General features: G+C 45.0%; 1 protein-coding gene across 1 annotated transcript in view; it reads right to left on the bottom strand.

Annotated features, from left to right (window-relative positions):
* The window catches only part of EMILIN2 (elastin microfibril interfacer 2), a 49,463-nt gene extending 24,562 nt beyond the window's left edge, over positions 1-24,901 (bottom strand). Inside the window, exons 1-2 of the mRNA XM_028092360.2 lie at positions 24,593-24,901; positions 23,932-24,054 (exon numbers count right to left, since the gene is read on the bottom strand). Of these exons, the coding sequence (XP_027948161.1) occupies positions 23,932-24,054; positions 24,593-24,726 (257 nt within the window). The 5' untranslated portion in view covers positions 24,727-24,901. The remainder of the gene's footprint in view (positions 1-23,931; positions 24,055-24,592) is intronic.
* Positions 24,902-27,508: the final 2,607 nt, after the last annotated feature.

Raw genomic sequence — 27,508 nt, 5'->3', positions numbered from 1 at the left:
TTGGAGCCAGCTCATAACTTAGGAAAGTTCCCTGGAGTTCCTGTCTTCCTCTCCAGCCCCACACACATCCCCCACCTCCACCCTCCACCCTAATCGGCTGCCTGTAGGCTTTTAGGCTGGCGGCGCCGAGTTCAGGTGGGCAGCATTTCTGACAGAATGGTGAGTCCAGCATGTGGAAGAGGCCTCCCTGGCTAGCGGTGACAGCTGGAAGCCATCAGGCGGCCACCTCCAGCCGTGGGAAAGCTCACATTCCGGCTGCTCTGTGCACCAGGACAGGGGTCCCAGAGGCGACTACGGGTCCTCAGGCCTCGATGGCGGGGTGGGGCGGGGGGAGAGGTAGGGTTGTGCATGCGGCCCCCCCAGCTTTCCCGGGATTTTCCCTGCAGAAATGGGGCTCCCGCCTCCACGAGAGCCAGCCAAGAGGTTTTCCAGAGGATGGGAGGAACGCAGCAGGATTCCCGGGCCCTCCTTCCAACCCTCGGTGCTCTGCAGGACAATATCCTGGCCAGGGAGCTTTAAAGAAAAAAATGCCCAGGTCTTTATGTTCAAAATTCTAATTTAGCTGGCCTGGGGCCAGGGATGCCCAGGCATCTGTACCTTTCAAAAACTCCCCCAGTAATTGTCAAGTGCAGCCAGAGTTGAGACGTGCAGCCCAAAACTCAGGGCACCCATCAGCCTTCCTTCCTCATAGGAGCCGGGAGCCTCTGAGGCAACCAAGGGCTAGACAGCCAGGCAGGGGGAGTGAACTGACCCAAAGCAGCCCAAGTGTTACCCTAAGAACCCCTGGGTTGTAAGCGCACAGGAGGCGCCCCATGGACACTTACTGAATCAGCTAACTGCACCCCGCTGGGGGTGGCCAAGCAGAAGGACCAACAGCCCAAGGGACAGAGTCAAGGCGGTGCTGGGCTGGAGCTGGAAGGCTGACTCGGCTGCAGCCTTGGCTTCCATCTCAGTCTTGGGTAGAGACTGTAACAAAATCCTGTCCCTCAAGGGAGCCCTGTCCACAGCTGCCTCCACAGCTGCCTCGGGCACTCCCGGGGGTCCCTGGGGGCTGCAGCAGCACACTGCCCCACCGCCCCAGCCCACCCCAATCTCTGCCAGTGCTCTTCGTCCCATCCTCTCAACTCTCCTCCCCTTCCTCGCCCTCTAAAACCCTTTTGGGGTGGGGGGTGGTGAAACAAGGGTTCACCATTTTTATGAGTTCAACCACCATTCAAGACATCAGGTCAACCCAGAAGATTCTACTGAGAAGGAAGGCGGCAAGGAGGACTAGAAAAGTTGAATCAGAGTTCAGGGACCATAGGACTTGAAATGTCCCTATTAAAACAAAATGTGACAAAATGACTGCCTCCATCTGACATCACCCCCTTCCCCCACAGAAAGACTCCTTCCCACTGACAGGAGGTGAGGCTTCTTTCATAACATGCCTCTATTCACACTTGTTCAGTGTCCTCATTTTTAAACACAGCGTCTGTCCTAGTGCAGGTGCTCAACAAACAATGAACATCAGTCAATAATTGATTAATCAAACAGTAATTTAATGATACTAAGTCTACTTTTGATGAGGTTTGGGGGAATCCAATGTCCATATTAAAAGCCCCAAGTGCTCCTCAGTTCTAACCCCAGCAGATGTGAATTCCAGAGCCTCCCCAGAACCAAATCAAGCTCCAGAGTCCTTGGGTCACCAGAAGGTGACCTCGAGTTGTGTTGTCCAAGAAGATAGCCATTAATCGGGTGGGGCTTTTTAAATCTAAACTAATTACAAGTAAACAAAATTGAACATTCAGTTCCTCAGTCACCCTGACCACGTTTCAGGAGCCACCTGCAGATTAGTGTGAGCATGTCTGTCATCACAGGTGTCTCCTGGACAGGGACTCACGAGGCCACCGTGGGAGGAGCAACTGACACACCTCTGTTCATCTCCTCATTCCTACCCCACCCCCACCTGTCTTCTTTCTCCTCCCACATCCCTCCCGCGTTGCCAGTAGAAGGCTTTTCAGAAATAACCACACATCACTGGCCGAGGATCATTTCTACAAGGTAAGGACCTACAAGGTAAGGATCATTTCCCTGAATTTTGTGTTCACCTGTAACTTCTTTTTTGAATACATGCCACTAAAAGTGCACAAATCTAAACCCCTGTGCCCCTGCTGGGACAACTGCTTGACCAGGATTTCTCCCAAAAAGAGACTTTCTAGTAAATTCCTCTCTTTCTCCAAGCATTGGCTTGTCCCCAAAACCCCAGAACTAACTCTTCTTGCTTCATTCTTGTGTGTGGTCCCATACAGTATCCACTGGAATTGACTGTTAGGATGGAGAAGGAAGCCAGAAAGAAGAGGTGCCTCCCTCTCTCTGGTAGGAAGCGCCCTGGGCCTGAAGAGATAACCACCCATCTGGGACAACACCAGCACGTGCATACAAGCAAGAAGGCATTTCAGCGGGCGTCAGGACACACATCCAGGCAGATGCAGTTGGCCCACGTTCAGGAAATACTCCGAATTTTCCACCTCCAGGCACGGAATTCACTTTTCATTTTTCACTGCGGTAAATATGTATAACATATGTGTGGAATACACATAACATCAAACAAACAAGTGGGACTCCATCAGACTGAAAACTTCTGCACAGCACAGTTTCATCAATACAATGAAAGGATGAAATCACAACCGGTCCAGGGCAGACTCCTAGAGCAAAATCAGGATGGGGATGGGTGGAAAATGGGTCCAGGGGCAAGCAGAGAATGGCCAGTGCATGCTGCTGGAGAGAGAGAGAAGGAAAATCACACTCTCTTAGAAGCAAAGGGAAAGAAGTATTCCCAGTGCTGCTGAGACGGTCGAGGAACAGAAGCACTGAGAGATATTGTTTTTGAGACAAGGAGATGCTCAGTGACCTGAGCCAGTGCTGCTCAGATCAACAGAGAGAGAGAGGACACTGGGTCGGAATAAAGAATGAAATTAGCAAGAGGAGGTACAGTGCAGCCCCCGAAACTTCTCCCATGAAGTTTGCTTGTGATGGGAAATGAGAAATAGGGTGCTAACCAGGAGATAACGGGGCTGAAGAAGCATATTTCCCCCCCCCGCCAAGTTCAGAAAATCCTAACCAGGGAAGAGTGTTGAGAGGAAGGATAAAGCTGAGAGGGTGGTGTGGAGCTGTGGAGAAGCATTCCTGGTCCTCATCCAGGGGAGACTGCTCTGATGAATTAGCGCTGTCTGCCACGGAACAGGGTGGGTGGCGAGTGGAGCGGGATGCAAAGGGGTAACTGATTCAAACCTGGCCCCTAAAGAAAGGAAATTACCATCTTAACCATTTTTACAAGCACCGTTCAGTGGCTTTAGGTCCAATCACACTATTGTATAACCATCACCCCCAGAACTCTTTTCATCTTCCCAAACTGTAGCTCTGTACCCGTTACACACTAACTCCCTACTCCCCGCCCTCCCAACCCCTGCAACCGCCATTCCACTTCCGTCCCTGTGAATCTGACCTCTCTAGGGACTTAACAGAAGTGGAATCATACAGCATCTGTCCTTTCATGACTGGCTTATTTCCCTTAGCATAATGTCCTTGTAGGAGAGAAAAACACTTTTCCTCTACCCTCTTAGGTTTGTTCCGGGTCCTGTGAATTAAATTGACAAAAGACAGGAGAAAAGATATCCAAACTGTTAATATTTTTTACATGCCTGGAGGCTTTACAGAAAAAAAGTGAAAACAAGCAGTTAGACTCAGGGGCCTATCCACCATTTTAACACAGGGTGATAAATTGTGAAGTGACTAGACCAAGGAAAAGGGGTTTAGGCTTCTAGGGGCAATAAATTATGGGAATGTTGCTAGGAAGTATATGGGGGGAACTGAGGGAAGGTAAGGGCTATTTTAGTAAGGTTTGCTTATGCAGACTCATCTATCTAAAGTGATACGGTCATTCTCCTCATCCTGGTACAGGGGAGACAGGAACTTATAAACCTGGTTTTAGAAAGAGGGAAGACAGAGAGCTCTTCTTGTCTCTGTGTTTCCTCAACTGCCTTCAGGTCAAAATAATCAATATGCCAACGTGGCACGTTTTGGGATGGCCTGTTCTGAACTCCTTCACCCTCAAGGTTCGCCCATGTTGTAGCACAGGTCAAAGTTTCCCTGCTTTTTACACAGTAATTCACTTTTACAAAGTTTAGTCTCATGTGCTAATTTAGAGATTGATAAGACAGTAATTTTTCTAGAAACTACTTGTGACAAATGGGTTTCTTCTGGCTTCCACTGTTATTGTTTTTCTATCAGTCAGGGAGTAAATAGATGTGCTTTTTATGAAAGTAGCAACAGAAAATCAGTCAGGCAATGGAGGCTACAAAGTTTGAAACTGAAAGTGATTCCAGAACTACGTTGAAGAGAAAGAGACACTTTGCCATTTGATTTGAATCCACTCTCTCTTACTGACAATCAAACCTTGGCCATTGGAAACCATATGCATCTACAATGACAATCTCTGCAATCTGAGGAGGTGACTCTATCAAGCCAAGGTCCCTTCCAAGGCTAACTTTCCACAGGATGAAAAAGTCTCCCACATAGGACAAAGTGAAGGAACCAAAGGGCCTTCTTCCAGGTTAAAGCACATCAGACACACAAACCAAAATTCTCATCTTATCTTTTTCTGCTCAAGGACACAATTTTAATTAGATCTCTGCATGGAGACATTAATGGAAGGAAAGAAAGAGAAAATATTTTCCTTGGCTTTTAGGAAAATCCAACAAAGTGTTAAAAGCCAGAATGCTTGGGCAAATATATTTCTGAAATACAAAATGCATCTAATGAAACCAAAAGATGGATGAGCCCTGATTGAAATCAGAATATAAGATAGCTTTGTTCACTTTTAAAAAAAAATGGCATATCCTAAGACCAAAGCAAGGTGTTCAAAATGAAAACGTATACACAGGAGACTCTCCGCTTCCCCGGATGAAGGGGTTGTATTTGCCAGAGACCTCGCAATCCTAAACTGCTTATTTTTTGTTTCCTCTTGAATTAATTTCCTTATGTACTTAGAGCAGCAAGTTAGATTTTAAAACCTAGACTCCTCTTCACCCCTCAGTGGTTTGCTCCGACCACACAGCATAAGGAGTTTTCCCGCTCCATCCTGTACAATGATCCCCCCTTCACCCTGGGGACACAGTGACTCTGCCGTCCTGAAGGAAGGTGACTTGGGAGCACCGTCGCAGCTCGGTGGAGGCTGGGTCCCGACTCAGCCACAGTAGACGATGCCCACGAGAGCAGTGGGCACCTTCCTTCAGAGAAAGCGTGCGTTGCTAGAAAGGACCAGGGCTCCAAGTGCAGGGCGTGTCCAGCACCGTGAAATACAGCTTATGCATGCGCTCTTAGGAGTCCACATTCTTAGTTTTCACTTCCTGACTTTGGGAAATCCATTACAAAAGTCAAGCCACAGTGAGGAGGAGGGCCGGCCAGTGCAGGCTCACGGAGATGGCTTTCTGGAAGGCTCAGTAATCCACAATTAATGAAGGCCTGCATTCTCCCGCAGGATTCCTTCCGGGATGGTCACTGCGGCTGCAGGATGATGATTCCCCCCCACCCCACCCCGCGACACACACACAAATTCTATACCGTTCCATTCCTCACACTGACATCATGCTTCCTCGTTCCCGGAGCCAGAATCACAGGATGCTCCTCCCGCTCACTCCCCAGTGCCCTCATTCCCTGGGTTCCCACAGAGCGAGCCATGAGAACATCTGCCGGCCTCAGCCCTTCCCAGGATGCTCACCACACATATGACTTTCCATGGTTTGGGGATCCAAACCTTTCTTTCCAGAACTACCCGATAACTCTATTTTCATTATTTCCTCTTTTTTTTTTTTAAGAGGAGAAATCATTTCCTCAAATTCTCCTACGAAAGTCACAGTCATTTCAAAATCCTTTTTCCTGTGTTTCCTTTGACTTGGTTTGCACCATCCATTCCTCCCCTATAGGGATCTCCGTCCTTTGGATGAAGACCATGGATGCTGGCAAGCTTTAGACTACACCCGCGACTTGGTGAGGTCCCTGAGATGCTTAGAAAACACCCAGAGAGTAGGAATTTCTCAGCAGATACAAAACAACACCTCTTTCCTTTGGGTCAATTAATTCTCAGTAAAAGTAATAATCTGGGCATACTGCAAATACAGGAACACTTCCATTTCTTTTCTAATTTATGACCACACTGGGGAGAAAAAGGACCACAATGTTATAGTCTAGTCTCACATTGTCCAGGATAACCCAATATTCCTTTAGATTTTCTTCTTAATGCACATTTAACATAGTGAGGTGGAGAGATTTTTATTCACCTGCACTCCACTCAGAAAGAACGTAGTTTTTCTTTGGAAGGTGCTGCCACAACCCACCCCAGCTCTGGTGTGAAGGTGTGGATGAACAGGGGGTGGGGGTGCTTAGCCAGATGTTAAGAAGGAATTGTCTTATTTGCTCTCAGATGGGTATGGTGACAGAGCAGGAGGCCACCAGAGGTGAAAGAAGTGAGGAGGAGCTACTCTCCAAAATGCCTTAGGGTGGCCAGAGGATGTTTAAGGTTGATGCCCTATGGCATAGGGTCATAGCCACAGTCTTCAGTAAAGTCCTCAGTACTCATGCAGGCTTGTCGGGTTGGATTTTCTCAGGGCACTGGAGGGTATGGTGTTCCCTACATTGGCCAGCTCCCTGTGGTTCTGAGAGAGCCACACAGAACCCAGGTACAAGGGGCTGTTGGACAGTATGCCTTGGACACTATCCCAGTTTGGAGGGAAACCTCTGGGCATCTACAATTCTTGCAAATTGAGAAGGGAGACAAATACATAGACTTTGAGGTGAAGGGGGCCCAACTAACATCAGTTAACTAGTTTTAAAGATAGTAGCTTGCTTCCATTTCCTTGAAATCATGCTTATTTTTTAAGAAAAATTACATAGATTGCATTATTGTGTTGTTCAATTTAACTAAAACAATTAAATATGTGGTTTAAGTAGTAGTTCTTGTCCTCCCAATAAGGAGGTGCCTAAGCTGGCCCACCACCCAAAGGTTTCTCTGAAACTGGTTTCAATTTTTAGGAATAAAATATATAAGCCAGCACGATATTTTCAAAGCCACAAAATTAATCTTTGAAATACTTCCCTATATTTTTATAATTTAGCTTTCTCAAAATGCAGTTCTGTCTTTGGTCACTGTAACTTCCCAGCACCACCAAACCATTCTTTATACTTGTGTTAAAAAAGAGATAACGGGGCACCTGGATGGCTCAGTCGGTTACATGGCTAATTCTTGGTTTTGGCTCAGGTCATGATCTCAGGGTGGTGATATCGAGCCCTGCCCGGGGCTCTGTGCTCAGCGTGGAGTCTGCTTGAGATTCTCTCTTCCTCTGCCCCCTCCTGCTTATCCTTTCTCTCTCAAATAAATAATCTTTAAAAAAAAAAAAGAGGGGTGCCAGGGTGGCTCAGTCATTAAGCATCTGCCTTTGGCTCAGGTCATGATCCCAGGGTCCTGGGATCGAGCCCCATGTCGGGGTCCCTGCTCAGTGGGGAGCCTGCTTCTTCCTCTCCCACTTCCCCTGCTTGTGTTCCCTCTCTGTCACTCTCTGTCAAATAAATAAATAAAATCTTAAAAAAAAAAAGAGAGTAAACAGTCTCCAAATGGAGTCTCTTGTGCTAAGCCCCATGTCAGCAAACCAAGACTCAATATCTAACCCAACTGCAGTTTCAGCCTCTCTTAGGAATGTAAGAGAGGCTGAAACCAGTTAATCTGGAATTACCTGGTCAGCAGGCATGACGTAATCCACCAGCAGACCCCTTCCGACCCCATTCAAAGGCAACTTTGTCTGAAACAATCCACTCTTTGCTAGAAACTTCCTTTTCCCACTATTTTCTGCCTATAAAAGCTGTTCATTTTGAACAGCTCTTTGGAGCTCCTTCTCTCTCTCTTTCTACTAAATGGGATGCTGCCTAATTCGTGAATTGCTGAATAACGACACTACAGTCTTTAAAATTTACTCAGTTGAATTTTGATTTACAATTGTGTAAAATGAACTCTTACAGAACGAAAACTGTATCAGGGATCAGAGAGATAGTCAAAGTACACTTACATCTTGGCAAAAACTTTTAAAGGTTACATTGAGACTGCCAGTTCAAGAAGCTAAATTATATCATTACTTTGATTTAACTGGAATCCACCACATCTCAATTCCTCATTTTAGCTGCAAGCCACTGCATTCTCATTCAGTATTAACAACCACTTTCAAGACTATATGTGTGTCACAATCTCCATTTTAAAAACACAAACCAGGGGCGCCTGGGTGGCTCAGACGGTTAAGCGTCTGCCTTCAGCTCAGGTCGTGATCCCGGGGTCCTGGAATCGAGCCCCACATAGGGCTCCCTGCTGAGCAGGGAGCCTTCTTCTCACTCTTCCTCTGCCTGCCGCTCCCCCTGCTTGTGCTCTCTCCCTGTCTAATAAAAAAATAAAAAATCTTTAAAAATAAATAAATAAAAATAAAAACACAAACCGAAGACAGTTGTTCAAACTGATTGTCTCCATGACTAAAAACTGAAAACTGAACTCAACACATATGATTCTTAACAATGGGAGGAAAGACAAGCTAAAATCACATGCCCTCCCCCAAATAAAGCCTAGTGTAAACTGTAGACTTTCGGGTGATTATCATTGTGTCAATGTAGGTTCATCGACTGTAACAAATGTACCATTCTGGTGGGGGATGGTGAGAACGGGGGAGGCTGTGCATGTGTGGAGGAAGTGGGAATTTGAGAAATCTATGCACCTCCCCTTCAATTTTGCTGTGAACATTAACTGTTCTAAAAAAAATAGTCTTAATAGAAAAATTAAAAACCCACATGCTCTCTCTCACCCATGCGTTCAGCAAACATCTTCTGAATACGTCCCAGGTGGTACCCAGCCACACCACCTTATGGCTTTCCTTGCATCTCCAGGATCCTATAATACTGAGCAATCATATTTCTGTGGAGACAGTATGGAGAACAACATCCAATTCTATTATCCATGACAACATTGGCTGTTCCAGTCCCAACTCAGCCAAAGACCAGTTGTGTCAGACAGGACCTGAAAACTTCTCTAATCCTCAGTTACCTCAAATACAAATTGGCATTTATAAGTACATAGTAATGCAGGCCTACCTCAAGAAGCAAGAAGTCTCAAATATACAACCTAACCTTACATCTAAAGGAGCTAGAAAAAGAAAAGCAAATAAAGCCTAAAGCCAGCAGAAGAAGGGAAATAATAAAGATCCGAGCAGATATAAATGATATAGGAAAAAAAAATCCACAAAAAAACAGAACAGATCAATGAAACTAGGAGCTGGTTCTTTGAAAGAGTAAGATTGATAAATCTAGCCAGACTTATCAAAAAGAAAAGAGAAAGGAGAGGTGCCTGGGTGGCTCAGTCAGTTGGGCGTCTCCCTTCAGCTCAGGTCATGATCCCAGGGTCCTGGGATCGAGTCCCACGTCAGGCTCTCTGCTCAGCAGGGAGCCTGCTTCTCCATCTCCCTCTGTCTGCCGCTCTCTCTGTCAAATAAATAAATAAAATCTTTAAAAAGAGAAGAGAAAGTACTCAAATAAATAAAATCACAAATGAAAGAGGAAAGATCATAACCAACACCACAGAAATGCAAACAATTATGAGAGTATTATGACAAATTATATGCCAACAAATTGCACAATCTGGAAGAAATAGATAAATTCTTAGAAACATATAAACTACCAAAACTGAAACAGGAAGAAATAGAAAATTTGAACAGACCTATAACCAGCAAAGAAATTGAATCAGTAATCAAAAATCTCCCAACAAACAAAAGTTCAGGGCTGGATAGCTTCCCAGGGGAATTTTTTTTTTTTTTAAAGATTTTATTTATTTATTTGAAAGAGAGAGAACGAGAGATAGAGAGCATGAGAGGGAAGAGGGTCAGAGGGAGAAGCAGACTCCCTGCCAAGCAGGGAGCCCGATGTGGGACTCGATCCCGGGACTCCAGGATCATGACCTGAGCCGAAGGCAGTCGCTTAATCAACTGAGCCACCCAGGCGCCCCTTCCCAGGGGAATTCTACCAGACATTTAAAGAAGAGTTAATACCTATTCTTCTCAAACTATTCCAAAAAATAGAAATGGAAGGAAAACTTCCAAAGTCATTCCATGAGGCCAGCATTACCTTGATTCCAAAACCAGAGAAAGACCCCAAAAAAGGAGAATTACAGGCCAAGATACCTGATGAACATGGATGCAAAAATTTGAATCCAACAGTACATTAAAAGGATTATTCACCACAACCAAGTGGGATTTATTGCTGGGCTGCAAGGGTGGTTTGGTATTTGCAAATCAATGTGATACACCACATTAATAAAAGAAAGGAAAAGAATCATATGATCCTCTCAATAGATGCAGAAGAAGCCTTGGTAAAGTACAGCATCCATTCTTGATAAAAACCCTCAACAAAGTAGGGATAGAGGGAACATACCTCAACATCATAAAGGCCATACACAAAAGACCCACAGCTAATATCATCCTCAATGGGGAAAAACTGAGAGCTTTTCCTCCAAGGTTAGAAATAAGACAGGGATGTCCACTCTCACCACTTTTATTTAACATGGTACTAAAAGCTGTAGCCACAGCAATCAGACAACAAAAAGAAATAAAAGGCATCCAAATTGGCAAGGAAGAAGTCAAACTTTTACTATTTACAGATGACATGGTACGCTATGCAGAAAACCTGAAAGACTCCACCAAAAAATTTCTAGAACTGATACATAAATTGAGCAAAGTCGCAGAATGATCAACATACAGAAATGTCTTGCATTTCTTTTCTTTTTTTTAAGATTTATTTATTTATTTTAGAGAGAGAGTTCACACACACAAGTTGGGGGAGGAGCAGAGGGAGAGAATCTTCAAGTACACTCCCCACTGATCACAGAGCCCGACACGGGGCTCAATCTCAAAACCCAGGAGATCCTGACCTGAGCCGAAACCAAGAATCAGATGTTTAACCGACTGAGCTACCCAGATGCCCCATGTCTTGCATTTCCATACACCAGTAATGAAGCAGCAGAAAGAAAACTCAAGGAATTGATCCCATTCACAACTGCACCAAAAACCATTAGATACCTAGGAATATACTTAACCAAAGGAGTAAAAGACCTATACTCCAAAAACTATAGAACACTTATGAAAGAAATTGAAGATAACACAAAGAAATGGAACAACATTCCATGCTCATGGATTGGAAGAATATTGTTAAAATGTCCATACAACCCAAAGTAATCTATACATTTAAAGCAATCCCTATCAAAATACCACCAGCATTTTTCACAGAGCTAGAACAAACAATCCTAAAATTTGTATGGAATCACAAAAGACCCTGAATAGTCAAAACAATCTTGAAAAAGAAAAGCAAAGCTGGAGGCATCACAATTCCAGATTTTAAGCTGTATTACAAAGCTATAATCATCAAGATAGTATATTGCTGGCACAAAAATTGACACATAGATCAATGGAACAGAATAGAAACCCCAGAAATGGACCCACAACTTGATGGTCAACTAATCTTCAACAAAGCAGGAAAGCATATCCAATGGAAAAAAGTCTCTTCAACAAATGTGTCGGGAAAATGGGACAGCAACATACAAAAGAAAGAAACTGGATCACTTTCTTACACCATACACAAAAATAAACTCCAAATGGATTAAAGACCTAAATGTGAGACAGGAAATTCTAGAAGAGAACACAGGCAGTAACATCTTTGACATCAGCCATAGCACCTTTTTTATAGATATGTCTCCTGAAGCAAGGGAAATGAAAGCAAAAATGAACTAATCATTGTTCAGTGAATGAAATAATCAACAGTGAAGGAAATAATCAACAAAGCTAAAAGGCAACCCACTGAATGGGAGAATATTTGCAAAGGACCTAAAGGGTTAGTATCCAAAATCTATAAAGAACTTACCAAACTCAACACCCAAAAAACAAATAATCCAGTTAAGAAATAGGCAGAAGACATGAATAGACATTTTTCCAAAGAAAACTTCCAGATGGCCAACAGACACATGAAAAGATGCTCAAAATCAAAACTACAATGAGATACCACCTCACACCTGTCAGTCTAAAATTAACAACACAGGACACAACAGATGTTGGCAAGGATGTGGAGAAAGGGGAACCCTCTTACACTACTGGTGGGAACGCAAGCTGGTAAGACTGCTCTGGAAAACAGTATGGAGGTTCCTCGAAAGTTAAATATAGAGCTACCCTATGACCCAGCAATTGCACTACTAAGTATTTACTGAGAGGATACAAAAATACTGATTTGAAGGGGCACATGCACCCCAATGTTTATAGCAGCACTATCAACAATAGCCAAACTATGGAAGGAGCCCAGATGTCCATGGACAGATGAATGGATAAAGAAGATATGGTATATATATACAATGGAATATTACTCAGCCATCAAAAAGAATGAAATCTTGCTATTAGCAACAACATGGATGAAACTAGAGTATATTATACTAAGTGAAATAAGCCAGTCAGAGACAAATACCATATGATTTCACTCATATGTGGAATTTAAGGAACAAAACAGAGGAAGATAGGGGAAGGGAAAAAAAAGAGAGGGAGGCAAACCATAAGAGACTCTTAACTATTGAGAACAAACTGAGGGTTGATGGAGGGAGGTGGGTGGGGGTTGGGCTAGATGGGTGATGGGTATTAAGTAGGGCGCTTGTTGTGATGAGCACTGGGTGTTGTATGTAAGTGATGAATCAATAAATTCTATCCCTGAAACCAATACTACACTATATGTGAACTAACTAGAATCTAAATTAAAATTTAAATAAACAAATTGGCATTTTAATATTTGCCCCCCCCTTTTACCTCTCAAGTATTGGAAAAATAAAATTTCTGTGAAAACTGTGAAACTATAAAGCTTTATATAAATGATATGCATGCACTCCGTGTGTCGTGTGCATGCAGGCATACAAAAATTTACCGTAACGCACAAGTTTGCAATAAGGCTAAAACTATGGGTTCCTTCCATAATAATGGTCTCGATTGCCCATGTGAAGAACTATAGTTGGTTCCTGACCAAAGGTGAGGAATAATGAGGTGATTGTCCCGTGGATAAAGGCAATCCTGCCATAACCTTCAAATGACAGTCCTTGAACTGATGTGTCTTCCTTCACACACGTGGTCCTTTATATCAATACCCTTGACAACACACTACACAGATCACCCCATGACAGTTCTTCATGCATCCTCAATCCGCGCAGAGGAGAGGCCACCTGGCCATTCGACTGGGCTGCTGCTTCCCATCCTCTTCATGGCCAGGTCTGCTTCCCCCACCACAGGTTCTGCATAGACTGCAGCCAGTCTCCCCACAGGGCCCCTCCCACCAGCCCTCACCCCCACCCCACGCTCCCCCTCTCAGATCTGTTTTGCAAAATTGCCTGATCAGCATTAGCAAGGTTCCGATGGTGTCCCAAATCAAAAGCCTTCCCTGATTCCCCTTTGCCTAAATGATAAAGCTCAACCTCCCAAAACTGGTTGTTATGGGTTGAATTGTGTCCCCCCAAAAAGATATGTTGGAGTCCTCACCCCTACCCAGTACCTCAGAATGTGACCTGATTTAAAGATAGGGTCTTTATGGAGGTAATCAAGTTAAAATGAGGCCATTGGGATGGGCCCTAATCCAATGGGACACAGAGACACACAGAGGGAAAGGATGAGATAGACACAGAGGAAGGTGGCCATCTACATGCAGGGAGAGCAGCCCGGAGCAGAGCCTTCCCTCAGCCCTCAGGAGGATGCAGCCCTGCAAACACAGTACTTCCCCACAGATGCCCCTTCGCTTCCCACCTCCAGGCCCTAGCCCACGTTCTCTTGTTTTCTGCTGGTGTCCTCTCGAAACTGCACATACTCAACGGGAACCATCTTTCAAAGCCCTGCTAAGACATCACCACCACCTGCAAACAGGTTCTCAGAGTCCTCCTGGCCGAAGTAATTCCTTCCATCTCGGAACATCCTTGGCTACTTGTACTTCTGTACTGCAACCCTCATTTCTACCTTTCATATTGTAATTATTTCTGTCTATGTCTCATTCACTGACTGGATGTGAACTTCTTGAGGGCAAGAGAGGGGTCGGGTTCCTTGCTCTGTCCTGTCCCCACGGGGCCTAGTCCTGGGCCAGACGGAGGCCTTCCTCAAAAATATTTGTTTAATGAAACGGAGTAACCAACATTTTCCAAATGAACCTCCTTTAACCCTTACTGAGCTTTCTGCCAACTTAAATGGCTTAAGCTAATTATGTAGCCTCAATCCAACATTTTCTAGGGCTCTAAACATGAAATGTGTTTTTCTTACTCCATCCACTATGGTTTTATCTAGTGCCCTACATCTGTTATACATCTGTTAGCATCTAATTTGTCTTCAGAAAAATCAGAGAAGTAACCTTACTATCAATACAAATGATTTTCCACACCATTTTGCCACAAGTCCTCAGCTATAAAACAACTATATACAAATAGTGGTCCACACATACAAAGGACTACTACTCAACAATACAAAGTCATGAACTATTGATACATAGTATGACATGGATGTACATCCAAATGATTATGCTGGATGAAAAAAGGCTAACATAAGAGTATATACTATATGAGTACTTACACATAAAACTCTAGAAAATGCAAACATCTATGGTGATAGAAAGTAGATCAGCAGCTGCCTGAGGAGTATGTGGGGAGAAACCAGATGAAAGGATTGCCAAGGGGTGTGAGGAAAGTTTTGGGGGTGATGGATATGTTCAATATCTTGACGGTGATGTTGGCTTCATGGGTCCATACACATCAAAGCACTTAATTATACAACTTTAAATACGTATGGTTTATTTATGTAGATTATACCTCGATAAAGCTGTTTTAGATAATATATATTACACACACACGCGTGCGCATTTCTGCATTAGGGTGTTTAAAATCTCTTCAGGGCCATGAAATCGAGCACCAGATAGTCTTATCTTGTCGTGTCTTGACAATGCAATAATAGAACTCAGTTAAATAGAAACCCAAACCACATCATTAGAGTTTTTTAAAATGAGGATTTAACTAAAGTTTTGGGTTTTCTTTTTAAAATGTATCAGATTACTCTTTACACAACCATTTGCTGTATCTGTTGGGATTTTAGACCTAATATTTGTTTTTGTACTTTTCAAGGTATGGATCATTGACTAAGGAAGACAGTCAAAACAGAATTTTTTCTGTCTTCAAATTGCCATTGTGTAAAAACAAATAAAATTGCCATTTTGTGCAAAATAACACACAAAACATCAAAGACATAAATTAGCATTTTGAAAATATGACAAGGGGCACCTGGGTGGCTCAATCAGTAAAGTGCCTACCTTCGGCTCAGGTCATGATCCAAGGGTCTTGGGATTAAGCCCCACATAGAGCTCCCTGCTCAATGAGGAGTCTGCTTCTCTTTCTCCCTCTGCCCCTTCTCCCGCTCATGGTTTCTCTCTCACTCACTCTCTCTCAAATAAAATCTTTAAAAAAAAAAAGAAAGAAAGAAAATATGACAGAGTGCCTACTCGTTGGGATTATTTTCCCAGTGACAATTCTGACAAAGAGTGTTTAGAAGCTGCTGTGCTATTTAGTTCAGGAAACAAGCCATAGATGGTGTTTCTGCCTTCCCTCCTGCACCATCAGTGAGCAAGGAATCTGTGTTCTTTTTGCTGTTTTTGCAATCATGCAACAGAATGACTCCCAAATATCTTGTGAGTTGCCAAAAGATGATGCAGCGTATTGTGATGGGAAAAGGGTGCCTCGTTGATCATGACTGAGCCAGACCCCCTGACCTGGCACTGTGGTCCTGGAAAGCTGCTGTCCCGGCCGAAAGCAGCTGAGGAATCTCCAACGCACTCCCCCTGATGCATGAACCAGGCCCGAACCCTGTCAGGATGGCCGGCCAGACCCGAGATTCTGGAATGTTCAAAATATTCAGAAAGGCTCAACTCTGCCTCCCTGCCCAAGGCCCCATTCCCCCGGCACGGGAGAGCTCTTGGCGTTGACACCAACACAAGCCAGAGAAACACTTTTAATGGTGAAAAGATCTCCCGCAAATGGCTGGATTGTGAAACTCACCCCGCCCTGGGTTCTGTTGCAATCACAACCACAGCTTTGGGGCTCTGTTTTCAGAGAGGGAGACAAACCATAAGAGACTTAACCAAAGGAAACAAACTGAGGGTTGCTGAGGGGAGGCGGTAACCGGGTGCTGGACATTACGGGGGGCACATGATGTGATGAGCACCGGGTGTTATACGCAACTGGTAAATTACTGAACTCTACCTCTGAAACTAATGATATACTATATATTGGCTAATTGCATTTAAATAAAAAATTCAAGATACATGGAAAACCTCAGCAGAAAAACAAGTGGCATTTCTATAGTTCAGAAAAAAAAAATCTACGTCCCTGTCCCATGATCCTTCAATAGCATCCCTGTTGAGTAGCTGTAGAGAAACAACTTGAAGCAAAAAGGAAATCTCTAGAACCTTGTTTTATAATGGACTGTGAGCAAAGCTCTGGAAAAGATAACTGAATAAAGCCCATTCAGCAGACCCCATACAATCACAAATGTCTATGAAGCCAGAGAATGTGAGGAAAAAGTTGAGAGGTCTCATAGTGAATTCCCTTTCATCGAAATGGCCAGTGTGAGAAGGCTTCACCTAAGCCATTGGTCTCTTAAGCAAATGCCTAGTAAAATACACTGTCCTGAAAGGCTGACGCTGCAGAGAATAATGTTTAGGCGTATTCCCTAATCTAATATTTTCTTAGTGGAAAGTGGTGGGGAGGGGTGGGGGGAAAGAACAGCTGGGTCCTAACACACCCAGAAAAATTTGCTTCTACAGCATTTTCAAACGAGGGATTTGGTTGGTTTGAACCACCCCTCCTTTTGTCCAGCCACACATCACCACTTTAAAACAGGAAAGATAGAAGAAAACTTCTTGGTGAGTTTCATTTTAATCATTTCATTATTTTCCTCCAATGGGAACTACTGTCACGTTGACAGCTATGATGTTCCTTTCTCAAGCTGTCCAGGAAAACTTTTCTTCGGGAGAAGTCAGGCTCGCATCATTTAATCAAGTGGTTTTTTGTTATTTTTAAGTCCAGAAAACAGCAGTATCAAGGACAGAAGCAGTTAATTCTGAGTTGTTAAAAAAAAAAAAAAACCAAGTCAGTGTTTGTTTGGACCAACAAGAAGTCAGAACATTTGGGTGACAGTCTGTACGTCGTCTGAACACTGGTACAGTCTGTCAGCTTTAGGTTTTAAAAACCAGTATGTAAAACACTGGGTAACTGTGCTGTGCAGTACTTACTGTATTATTCCCACTTGGTACACGTTAGTAACATCCTGCTGTTATCAACCGGAGGAAGAGGACTTTCTTCCTCAAGGCAAAGGTTTAGAGCCAGCTGTGGCTGGCTGAAAGGTGGCCGGAGGATGGGCAGAGTTCACTGCCACCCACGCAACCTGGAACGACCGCGGGCTCTCTACTCAGCTCCCACGGGCACGCACACACCCGCAGAACCAGCAGCCAGTGCCCACCACCCCTGGAACATTTCCTTTAAATCGACCGTAATCATTGACTTGCATTCCCCAAAGAAACCATTGCTGGCTCTGCTTCCAAAACAATCTCTAAGTTAACTTCATGTTTGGAAGCGGATTTTATTCATTTCATTTACTTAATTATTATCTTCGTGTATGGAGTTTATTTCATTTTTTAGCACTTCCATCTTTTTCTAACATGTCCAAAAGCATTAACTTCAAATTCAAAGCCTTCAACCATAAGCCCACCTTTGAGGCAACAACACTCCAAATGATGAGAATAAGGAATGTTCATGAGGCATTCCTGCTAAGTGTACCCGACACTTAGTGTACTTTTCTTTTTACCAAGTTGAGTTATTTTTTAATTTATTTTATTTAAATTCAATTAATTAACATATAATGTATTATTGGTTTCCTAGGTGGAGGTCAGTGATTCATCAGTTGCATATAACACCCAGTGCTCATTCCATCACGTGCCCTCCTTAATGTCCATCACCCAGTTACACCATCCCCTGTGATAGCGCACTTTTAAAAGTTCTCTCAGCTATGGTACCTCACCAGTAATGCAGAGATGAGGAAAATGTGCCTCAGAGAGGCTGAGGGACTTACCTGAAGTCACACAGCTCGGTGGCGGAGGTAGACCTCAGGCCAGAAGCCAAGATTTCTATTTCCTCTTCCAGAACACATTGGCCACATCAGTCTGCCCAGAGGTACTACCTCAGGGGATGCTGGCTCCCATTTACCTCCCCTTTCCTGGCTACCTCAGAATTTTAGTTCATTTACCAAGTGCCAACAGAGAAGAATAGATCAGTGGAGAAAGACCAAATAGTGGGACCAAAAGGAGGCTTAACGAAAAGCAACTGTTTTTCCTGAGACCATAAGCTCTATTTGAATCCCATTAGTTTTTCTCCAAGATAAGAAAGGTGGAAAATGTAGCCCATAACCATAAACTTCTTCTAAGAACCCCCACCCCCGTCTCTGTCCGTAATCTGGCTGAGCCTGTGATGAGAAAAACATAATGACTGTGGAAGGGCTCTACAAACCTAGCATCTGATCTACCAGGAGCCTAAGAAGAGGGGAAAAAACAAAATACAAAGAAGCTTGAAAGGAAGATCAGAAGACGCTAGGGCAGCAACACAGATGTAGCCCCAAACACCTGATAAGGAAGGCCAACGAAGGAGGGAGGAAAGTGCATGCGGCTCTCCGGGTCTGGGTACCGCCACTCAAGGCCCTGGTTCTCCCCTTCTGCAGACGCTAGCTGATTTAAATTACCCTCAAAGCCAAGGAGCAAAGCTGTTAACAGCCAACTGATTGCAAGATGTGTAAAAGCTGAAGGAAAAAGAATTCCCCCAAAGCTATACCCACAAGAGGCACGTTTTCCAGTTGAATGGAATTCTGTTCCTGGAGACGGAGAAACTGTAGAATTTACTCTAGAAGATGTAAGTCCTCATTATTTTCGCTGCCTTAAGTGTTCTTTGTTTAAAAGGAAAAAGAAAAAAAGCTTCCCCTGGCTGAGATTGCTCTCTAACAAGCAACTTTTCCTCCAACTGAATGACCATCATCTGTTCCCCCTTGGAATAGGAGAATTAGAAGAGTTCTGGAATTCAGCACTTAGAGCTCACACCTGCTACAAATTCACAAATTCTTCCGTTTCATCACAGCACCACAGGCCCCCCTCGTCGGTCCCACCCAGTTCCTCCCCCAACTGAGGAGATTCTTTCAAAGAGCTCACAGGAAAAATTCCACCCAGACGCAACACACCCAAGAGGGGGCAGGAGCAGGGTTGGGTAGATGCTGATAAACCCAAGTCAGTTTGTGGGCGCAGAGTAGGAAACCCCGCCCTACGGAGCCTCGGCCCCGGAGCCCAGCAAAGCGAATACCGGAAATAAGCCTGCCTTCCATCTGGGAACCCCCGGACGTCCTCACCTACAGAGCAGCTGCTCCGCACACAGGACGCCCCCAAATGCCTCAAATACTAACAGCAGTCAGCTGGACCGCTGCAGCGGAGTGGGAGGTCGTGGACTCTCCGGAGTCACTGCCACGAAGCGTGAATGATGCCTCAAAGGAAGCCATGCCTAGTCCAAGAAGGAGAAGGTAGCGCTGTCTCCTGCTGGCAGTCCACCCAAACACCACCAATCCGTGTAGCGGGGGACCTAGCAAACCTCAGGCCATCGCCGCTCCCTGCCATCTCACCAGAGGTGCCAATGTCCCAGCATGCGCTGTGGTAGGAATCACGCTCACACACCCTCGAGAGTGGGTCCAGACGGCAAGGGACCATGCGGTGTGGAGGGGAAGTCTAAGACCAGGAAATGTGACTGGATTTGGATCCAGGTCGGCTCCTTCCTAACGACATGACCTTCTGTAGAATGGGGCTGATGGCCCTCATGGAGTTGCTCTAAAGACGTGAGGTGATGAAGTGGCCCCTCCCATTACAGTAATGTGCTCCCGGGGGAGGTACTCTCACCCAAGTCAGGCCGTGAGTACTTGATTAAAATAAGACATCAAAAGGACAAGACACAAATGCTGCTGAGGATGTGGAGAAAAGAGAACCCTCCTGCACTGGTGGTGGGAATGCAAGCTGGTGCAGCCACTCTGGAAAACAGGATGGAGGTTCCTCAAAAAATTAAAAATAGAACTACCATATGATCCAGCAATTTCACTTCTTGGTATATATGCAAAGGAAACAAAAACCCTATGTTAGACAGATCTCTGCACCCCATGTTCACAGCAGCATTATCTACAATAGTCAAGACATGGAAATAACCTAAGAGCTGACTGAAGAATGGATAAAGAAGTTGTGGTATATACATACAATGGAATGCTATTCTGCCATTAAAAAGAAAGAAAAATCCTACCATGTGACATGGATGCTAAGTGAAGTCAGAAAAAGACAAATTTTATAGGCATACATAGTATGTAGGTATATATTCTCACTTATACATGGAATCTAAGAAAAAAACCAAACTCACAGAAAAAGAAACCAGATTTGTGGTTAACAGAGGCAAGGGTGGGGTAAGAGGGAACTGGATGAAGGCAGTCAAAGGTGCAAACTTCCAGTTGTAACATAAGGTCCTGAGGATGTAATGTACACCATGATGAGTGCAGTTAACACTGTTGTATGGTAGATTTGAAATCTGTTAAGAAAGTAGATCCTAAGAGTTGCATTGCAAGGAAAAGACTTTTCCTCTTTTTTTTTTGTTTCTATGAGATGGTGGATGTTAACTTACTATGGCAATCATTTCACAACATATGTAAGTCCTTATGCTGTACCACCTTAAATTTATGCAGTGCTGTATGTCAATTAAATCTCAATAAAACTGGGGGAAAATTTTTAAAAACAAACTGTATAGCATAGTGGACAGTATGAAAAATGATACAGTCCAATGCATCATAGCAAATCCACAATAAAGATTTATGTGCACATGCATACACACAGTTCTCAATCACTTTTACATGGGAATTGCCTTCCATGAAATAAGAAAGAAGGTGTAATTGTTCTTAATAGTTGAGTACTGTGCAATGCACCAAAGACACACACTAAAACGTTAACAAATGCATTCTCCATCGCTATGGGGCCAAAGGCCCAGTAGCCCTGGGTTTGCGGGCAGCTCAGCCACTTACCGTCACGTGACCGTAGATAAGTTAGGGAACATCTAGCCTCTCTTTCCTCATTGGCAAAATGGGGACCATGGTTTTCATCTTGAAGGGTTGTTGCAAGAATTAAATAACCTCATATATGGAATAAAAAGCCCTAAAGCAGCACTTGACACACTAAAATCTCTTTACAGTTTCAGAAAAGTAATGACTCAAAATGCCCACATATACAAAAACCCTCTCTGCTCCTAGTTTCACATAATGATGCCCAAATTCACAATCTGGAATCGAAGGTTCTTCATATATGCAAGTGGAGCAAGGTCTAACCCTTTTGGAAATGCACATGGTCCCTAAGATGAAGTTTCCTCCTCTAACGTTTGCTTTGCTCTCTCCCCTTCCTGGTTCCTCTTCCTCCTTTCCCTCCACCATCCCTCGGAAGGCCTTGCTGGCACACACCTGCCACTCCCAGGCATTCAGCTGGACACAGCTGCCAAACTGCATTCTAGCTCCAGCATCTCGGCCAACCTCCAGCCCTGCACTTCTACCACCAGAGAAGGATCCCTCAGTAACTGCAGGATGAGTTTCCAAAGGACTTTCACTTCCACACGGCTCAGGTTCTAGGGATCAAATCATGAAGACCTCACCTGACAACGAGCCCATGAATTGAGAGAAGTGACTGGGGCTTCTGGATTCATCAGAAACACCTGGGAAATCCCGTGTTAAACAGCCATTCATTCTCTTTAAGTATAAAGAGGCTTTGACTTCCATCATCCACCAATCATCAAAATTTAGGAATCATTTAGTAGTTGAAAAATAAGATAAAGCTTTCCTTTCCTAGCTCTAAAGAAACAGAAAGAAAAAAGTCAAGACTGAATTAACTACCTAATTTCAAAATTTCCAGCTTGATCAGCTAAAACAGTCTGTCTTATTTTTTAAATTTCACACAATGCAGTATCTAAAATGTAAAAACACACTTGAATTGTTTAGGTGACTATTATTGAAGAAAAACACCCAGGTCACTTATTTTGTTCTATTTAAGAAAACAACAGAAACATCTGTCATTTCTTATAGCAATTTTTGTCCTTCCCACTGGGTGGCAAAAATATGCTCCAACTGCCTTTCATTAACCTGCTGATCTGGAGGTGATTTGCTCCTCACTGACGACAAAGGATCTGTTCCACTGAGTTTTGGTCAAATACAACAATTAAATCATCATTTAATTTTGCAAGCACTAAAAGAATTTCAGAAAATTTAAAAGAAACATCTTTTAAATGAAAAGCAAGACCTCCCCAAATGAAAAATTCATTTATCTGAGTTGCCACAAGTCTTCAGGTTATAGCAAACCACAAAATGCAGTTCTTGAGTGAAACAAATGATATATTCCTGACTAATAATTCTAAGTTTAAGCACATCCATTCAAATCGTGTTGAATACTTAGTTCGTGTCTCTGCCACCCTGTAAAAATCTTACTCGGTTCTCTTTTCACTGACTGCCGGCCATGGACTGTGAGGTCTACAGATTACCACACAGAGATAACAGGCACTATGACAGTATGCATCCCCTCTGACAAATCCAACGTAGGGAGCCAGAAATCCATGTCTGCCTGTTTCTCTGTTTATTCGAAAATGGGGGGGGGGTCTCTTCTAGGTGGTGGTGGTGGTGGTTGCTGTTGGCCTAACAGGAATTATCCCTTCCCTGTTTGCAGTTCCCACAAGAGCCCAAGTGGAATGATCCAGAGACCACTTCCACCCCACAAAGCCTGAAGGCTCATCTACTGCCTTCTGGAATAAGGTTTCCTGGAGTACAGTTTCAGTCTGTCCCTTTGCTTTGCCAAAGACAGATCCGCCTACTGGCTATTCTTTGCTGTAATGACAACAGTGCCCTAAGACAAACAATGCATTCTTAGAGGAAAACAATTAATTTCAACCATCCCATGTGTTCCCCAACAGCCATTGATTCACATCCCTCATCCTCTGATAACTGACTTACACAAAAACACAAAGGCTTGCCAGAAGAGAATTGAATGTGTGTGATGTACTTAACGGAATTTGTATTCTATTGCATTGCTTCCTCTTTTTCTTTTAAGATGATGAAATCTTTATAAGCAAAAAGATGATTAATTCTCTGCAAAAAGTTGACCATTTTCTCCTGACAATCTCTTAGCTGAATCCCCAAATCTAACATTATAAAAAAAAAAGACTCACTTTAAGCAAGTTACTGCTGGGACTTCAGTTTAGGGAGCTACAACACTGGAAGAGGTCCGTTTTATGGGGACATTTGGACAAAACTCGCCTGTTTTAGGACACGGGCTACAACAAACCTCTCAGCTAATCCTACATTTCAATGTTTTTAGCAGTATATATTTTGGAATCTTCTGTGTGCCCCAGCACACACAATATGGATCTAATTAGGTCCAGCTGCCTTATGTTAGTAATAAAATCGAAAGAAAAAAAGAGGTGGGGGTGGGGGCTTCGTTCACCCCTCCAGTGCCCGGGTGATCACAAGCTCGCAAGTCGTGCGCATCGTCCATGCTCACTCAGGGCAACCCACGCTCCTAAAACACGCCAGCGCGCCTGGGACTGCGCTCAGTGCTCAGACTTTTCAGCTGCTGAGTTTTCTCACCCTGGAAGAGATTTACGCTGGAGCCCAGCGCTCCGACGCCACCCACCGCCCAGGCCCCAGCGCACCCCGCCCGGGGCTGGGCTCAAGGACTTACACCAGCGCGGACGGACAGGGCATCTGGTTCCAGGCACAGTTGTACTGAGCCTGAATAAAACTCTCACTTCCCTCCAGCACAGAGCAGCTCACATTCTTGTTCACGATGTAGGCGCACCAGTTCCTGGGGTGAAGGAGAGAGAGCGAGAAGCCACAGTGTAAATCCCGAGAACAATGAGGCTGGGGGAGAGCGAGGCGAGCCAACAGAGCAGCGGACCTAGCGAGGGTCAGGGAGCCCGCCGTCTCTGCGGAGACGGGAGCCCCACAAAGCAGCCATCCGGAGGGTACGCGGCTGCGCCTTCGGGGAACCGGCATCTTTAGCCGACAAAAGACGCAAAAGAAAAGTACCTACGGTCCCAGGGGCTTCAGTAATTCCTGGGAGTATTTTCTTGATCGTCCTGCTCTGCGGGACACTCCCTACGCCCCACAGCCCCGGAGGCAGCATTGCTCGAAGGGCTGGCGAGATAACCCGGAACGCCTCGCGCCGGCCGGAGAGCGCGCGGCCCCCCGGGAGGAGGCGCCGCCCGGGCAGCCCAAGGGGGACCCCCCGGCTGCTGCTCATCGTCTTTGGCAGGGCAGCTGAGGACCCGGCAGCGGGTCGGGGAGGGAGGCGGGGGACCAGGGCTCCGTGCCGGGAACGAGGAGAGGGACCGCGCACTTACTTGTTCCTGGCTCCCGGCCGCGCGGGGTGCATGGGCTGCGGGCCGGCGTGGCACAGCCCCGCGCCGCCCAGAGTCAGCAGCGCCAGCGCCCAGCGCCAGGACGCGCGGGGCCGGAGCCGTGTCGGCTGCCACATTCTGCGCGCGACGGGCGCGCCCCTCCTGCCGGATCCGGAGCGCTGAGGATCGAGTCTGGCGCCGCAGGGCTGCGGGCGGACGGGGCGCGGCCGGAGAAGGCAGGAGAGGCTCAGGCGCTTCGCGACGCCCCCACCCGCACTCCGCGGCCGCCCCCTCCGGCTTCTCGCTCCCACTTCTCCTTTTCCACCCCGTGAGCCCGCGCTTCTCCTCGGTCCCTCAATGACGCACAGGTTCCCCCGGGTGCCGCCCTCTTTATTTCACTTCCCTCTCCGAAACGTGACTCTCCCTCCACCACGACCCCCTGTCTCCGGTGCCCTTGCCTCTCGGCAGGGGGTTTGGGGTGAAAGGGCTAAAGAGTTTAGGAGAAGGGTCTAAGTTACAGAATTTCCAATTACTCATTCCTTTGGTCTCTTCCCAGAAGCGGAGCAACTCCGCCTCCCACCTTCCAGCAGGCGCGCCCCCGCCCCTTGGGGATGTGGCCGCAGTCGGCGAGTCTGGCAGTCCTCACGTCGTGCCTGTTGGTGCCTGGGTGCCGGCTCCCCGGAGGGCGTGAGGGACATCTTTATCAGTCCCTCGGAGGGACCCGACTCGGGTTTCCTCCTCTGGCAGGACGTCGCCATTCCCCCACATTAGGACTTCAGAGTTTAGCGGGAAATGAACGCGGGTCCTCTTCTCTGAACTCTGCCTAATGCATCCATTTCAGTTGCCAAGTGAACGTGCAGGGCAGCGGGGGGGACAGCCCCACACTTCACAACAGCTACCGAAGCACAGCATCAGATTCTAATAAATGCTACACTACATTTTGAAAGATAATCTCACAGCCTCTGGTTCTGATGTCCTACTCTGAACTTTTTCTGTCAACATTAAAGGCCACAATGGTTGCATTTGCTCCTAACAGTTCAAACACTGCTAGGCGTTTGTCTTTTCACTCGCTTGTGTATTTTCTGCCTATTTCTTGAGTTACACTAATCTCTACCAGTTTCTTTTGGGGATCAAACAACTCCAACTTCCACCGAAGAATGTTACATAAAATCCCTACCAAAATGCTGTATGCTGGGGGGTGTATTTGAATCAACCTGCTTTTTTAATGAACACTAAAGTGAGGTTATTTGCAGACTGCATAAACTACAGTATCTGTGAGTGAACAGGTTTCTGTTGGCTGTGGATTGTTATATGGACAGTAAACATTTGCTATGTTCCCTAAATGAAGCCATTGGTCCATTTTATTTCTAATATGATTTGATGTTGTTGGACCTTTTGATTTGCAAATGGAAGAAAGGATATTCCTTAAGTAGAAACTTCACAGGAGCCAAGCAGAAAATTACACCATGTAAGGAAATAGTCTGTCCATGAACTTTCTTAATGGAAGATCATGCACATAATGGGCTGAAGTCATCCCAGCCTTAAGAAGAGCCACCTGGCTAAAAAGTGGTCTTGTGTAACCCAATCTTGTTTTTGTGACTTCCTATCATCCCCATCCTAACACCATTTTTGTTCAAGAAGTGTCATAGGGAAGAAACAAAGCACAGAAATGAAGGAAACACAAATGATGCATGTCTACACCCAGCAGCTAACCACAATGTCTCTTCAGTACAGGTAACTCTCAAACTTGAGAGTGAGTTGAACTGCTGAGGTCAAATCTGCCTTTTCCATTGAATTAAAGTTATACTAGGAAACTGTATTCTAGTCCAAGAGTTTGAGGACCAATGACCACACTATATTTAATCAGTTATAAATGGCACTTATCAGTACATAAATTTTATTCTGAGCATCTGTTATAAGCTAAGCATTGTGTAAAAATACTGTGGATTCACAAGTGAGCCAAAACTGACCTGGGCTCTGTGTTCATAGAGCTTCCAGGCATTCCTGTGCAGTTAAAGGTGGAAAATTTCTGATGTACAGTCAATGAAGTGAGACAATATTTGTTTCACGTGTGTTTCTCGAGACCCATGCCCATGTGTACCTGGTGTGGGGCTGCTCTGGGAAGATGGGAGAAGACTTTTGGCTCTCAGAAAGACTTGAGGCCAAGATCCCAAGGGACCCTCTTCCCTTTCTCTTCTCTAGCTACAGGAAGGGACACATCAAACTTGGGAACCAGAAAGCCCTCTCCAGAAAGCAGAGGGAAGAATCCTGAGGATAGAGAGTTTAAGCACATTAGGAAACAGACTCATTAGGCAGGTCATGTGGCCCCAGCCATAAGGAATAATGTGGGAGTTGTTGGCAAAATGCTATTAAGCGTGAATTCTTTATAAGCTGCCAACTACTCTAAACAACCACTTGAAAACGGTCAGTTTCTTATCACAATCTGTAGGCATTTCTTCTGCTTTTAAAATCAAAGTGCCCCATAGTAACTCCCACTCTCAACTGCGTGACCAACTTAGCTAAAGCAAAAACGCAAAGTTAGACCTACTTCCTAAAACCCATTCCCTCACTGTTGGTCATGATAACAATGCCCATCAGGCTCTGTACTTGGGGGCACATCTGAAACAGTGAGCCTGCTGGGCCCCCAGGACCCCCATATTCCCCTTCAGTTACCTGGTGGAGGACAGTGGGTGACTATTACAGAGGCAGCAGGTGGGTACTTTTCCCCAGTCCTCACATTCAGGCATCAGCACATGACGCTTGATCAAGATGAACTGATTTGCATCTAGGATGTATGTGGTCAAGAGTCATAAGACTAGCCTGGGTGTCCCATCCTTCTCATTTCTTGTCTTTGCTTTCTAGAACTCAAAAAAACTTCCCCCCTGATGTCTAGGTGTACTTTTAGGTGTCTTTACTGCT

This window comes from Eumetopias jubatus, unplaced genomic scaffold, assembly GCF_037043125.1.
Source record: "Eumetopias jubatus isolate StellerSeaLion01/CBP00866 unplaced genomic scaffold, mEumJub1_p1.0 scaffold_16, whole genome shotgun sequence".
NCBI classification, from domain to species: Eukaryota; Metazoa; Chordata; class Mammalia; order Carnivora; family Otariidae; genus Eumetopias; species Eumetopias jubatus.
The sequence above is the reverse complement of the archived record's forward strand: the minus strand, read 5'-3'. Positions and strand labels throughout refer to the sequence as shown.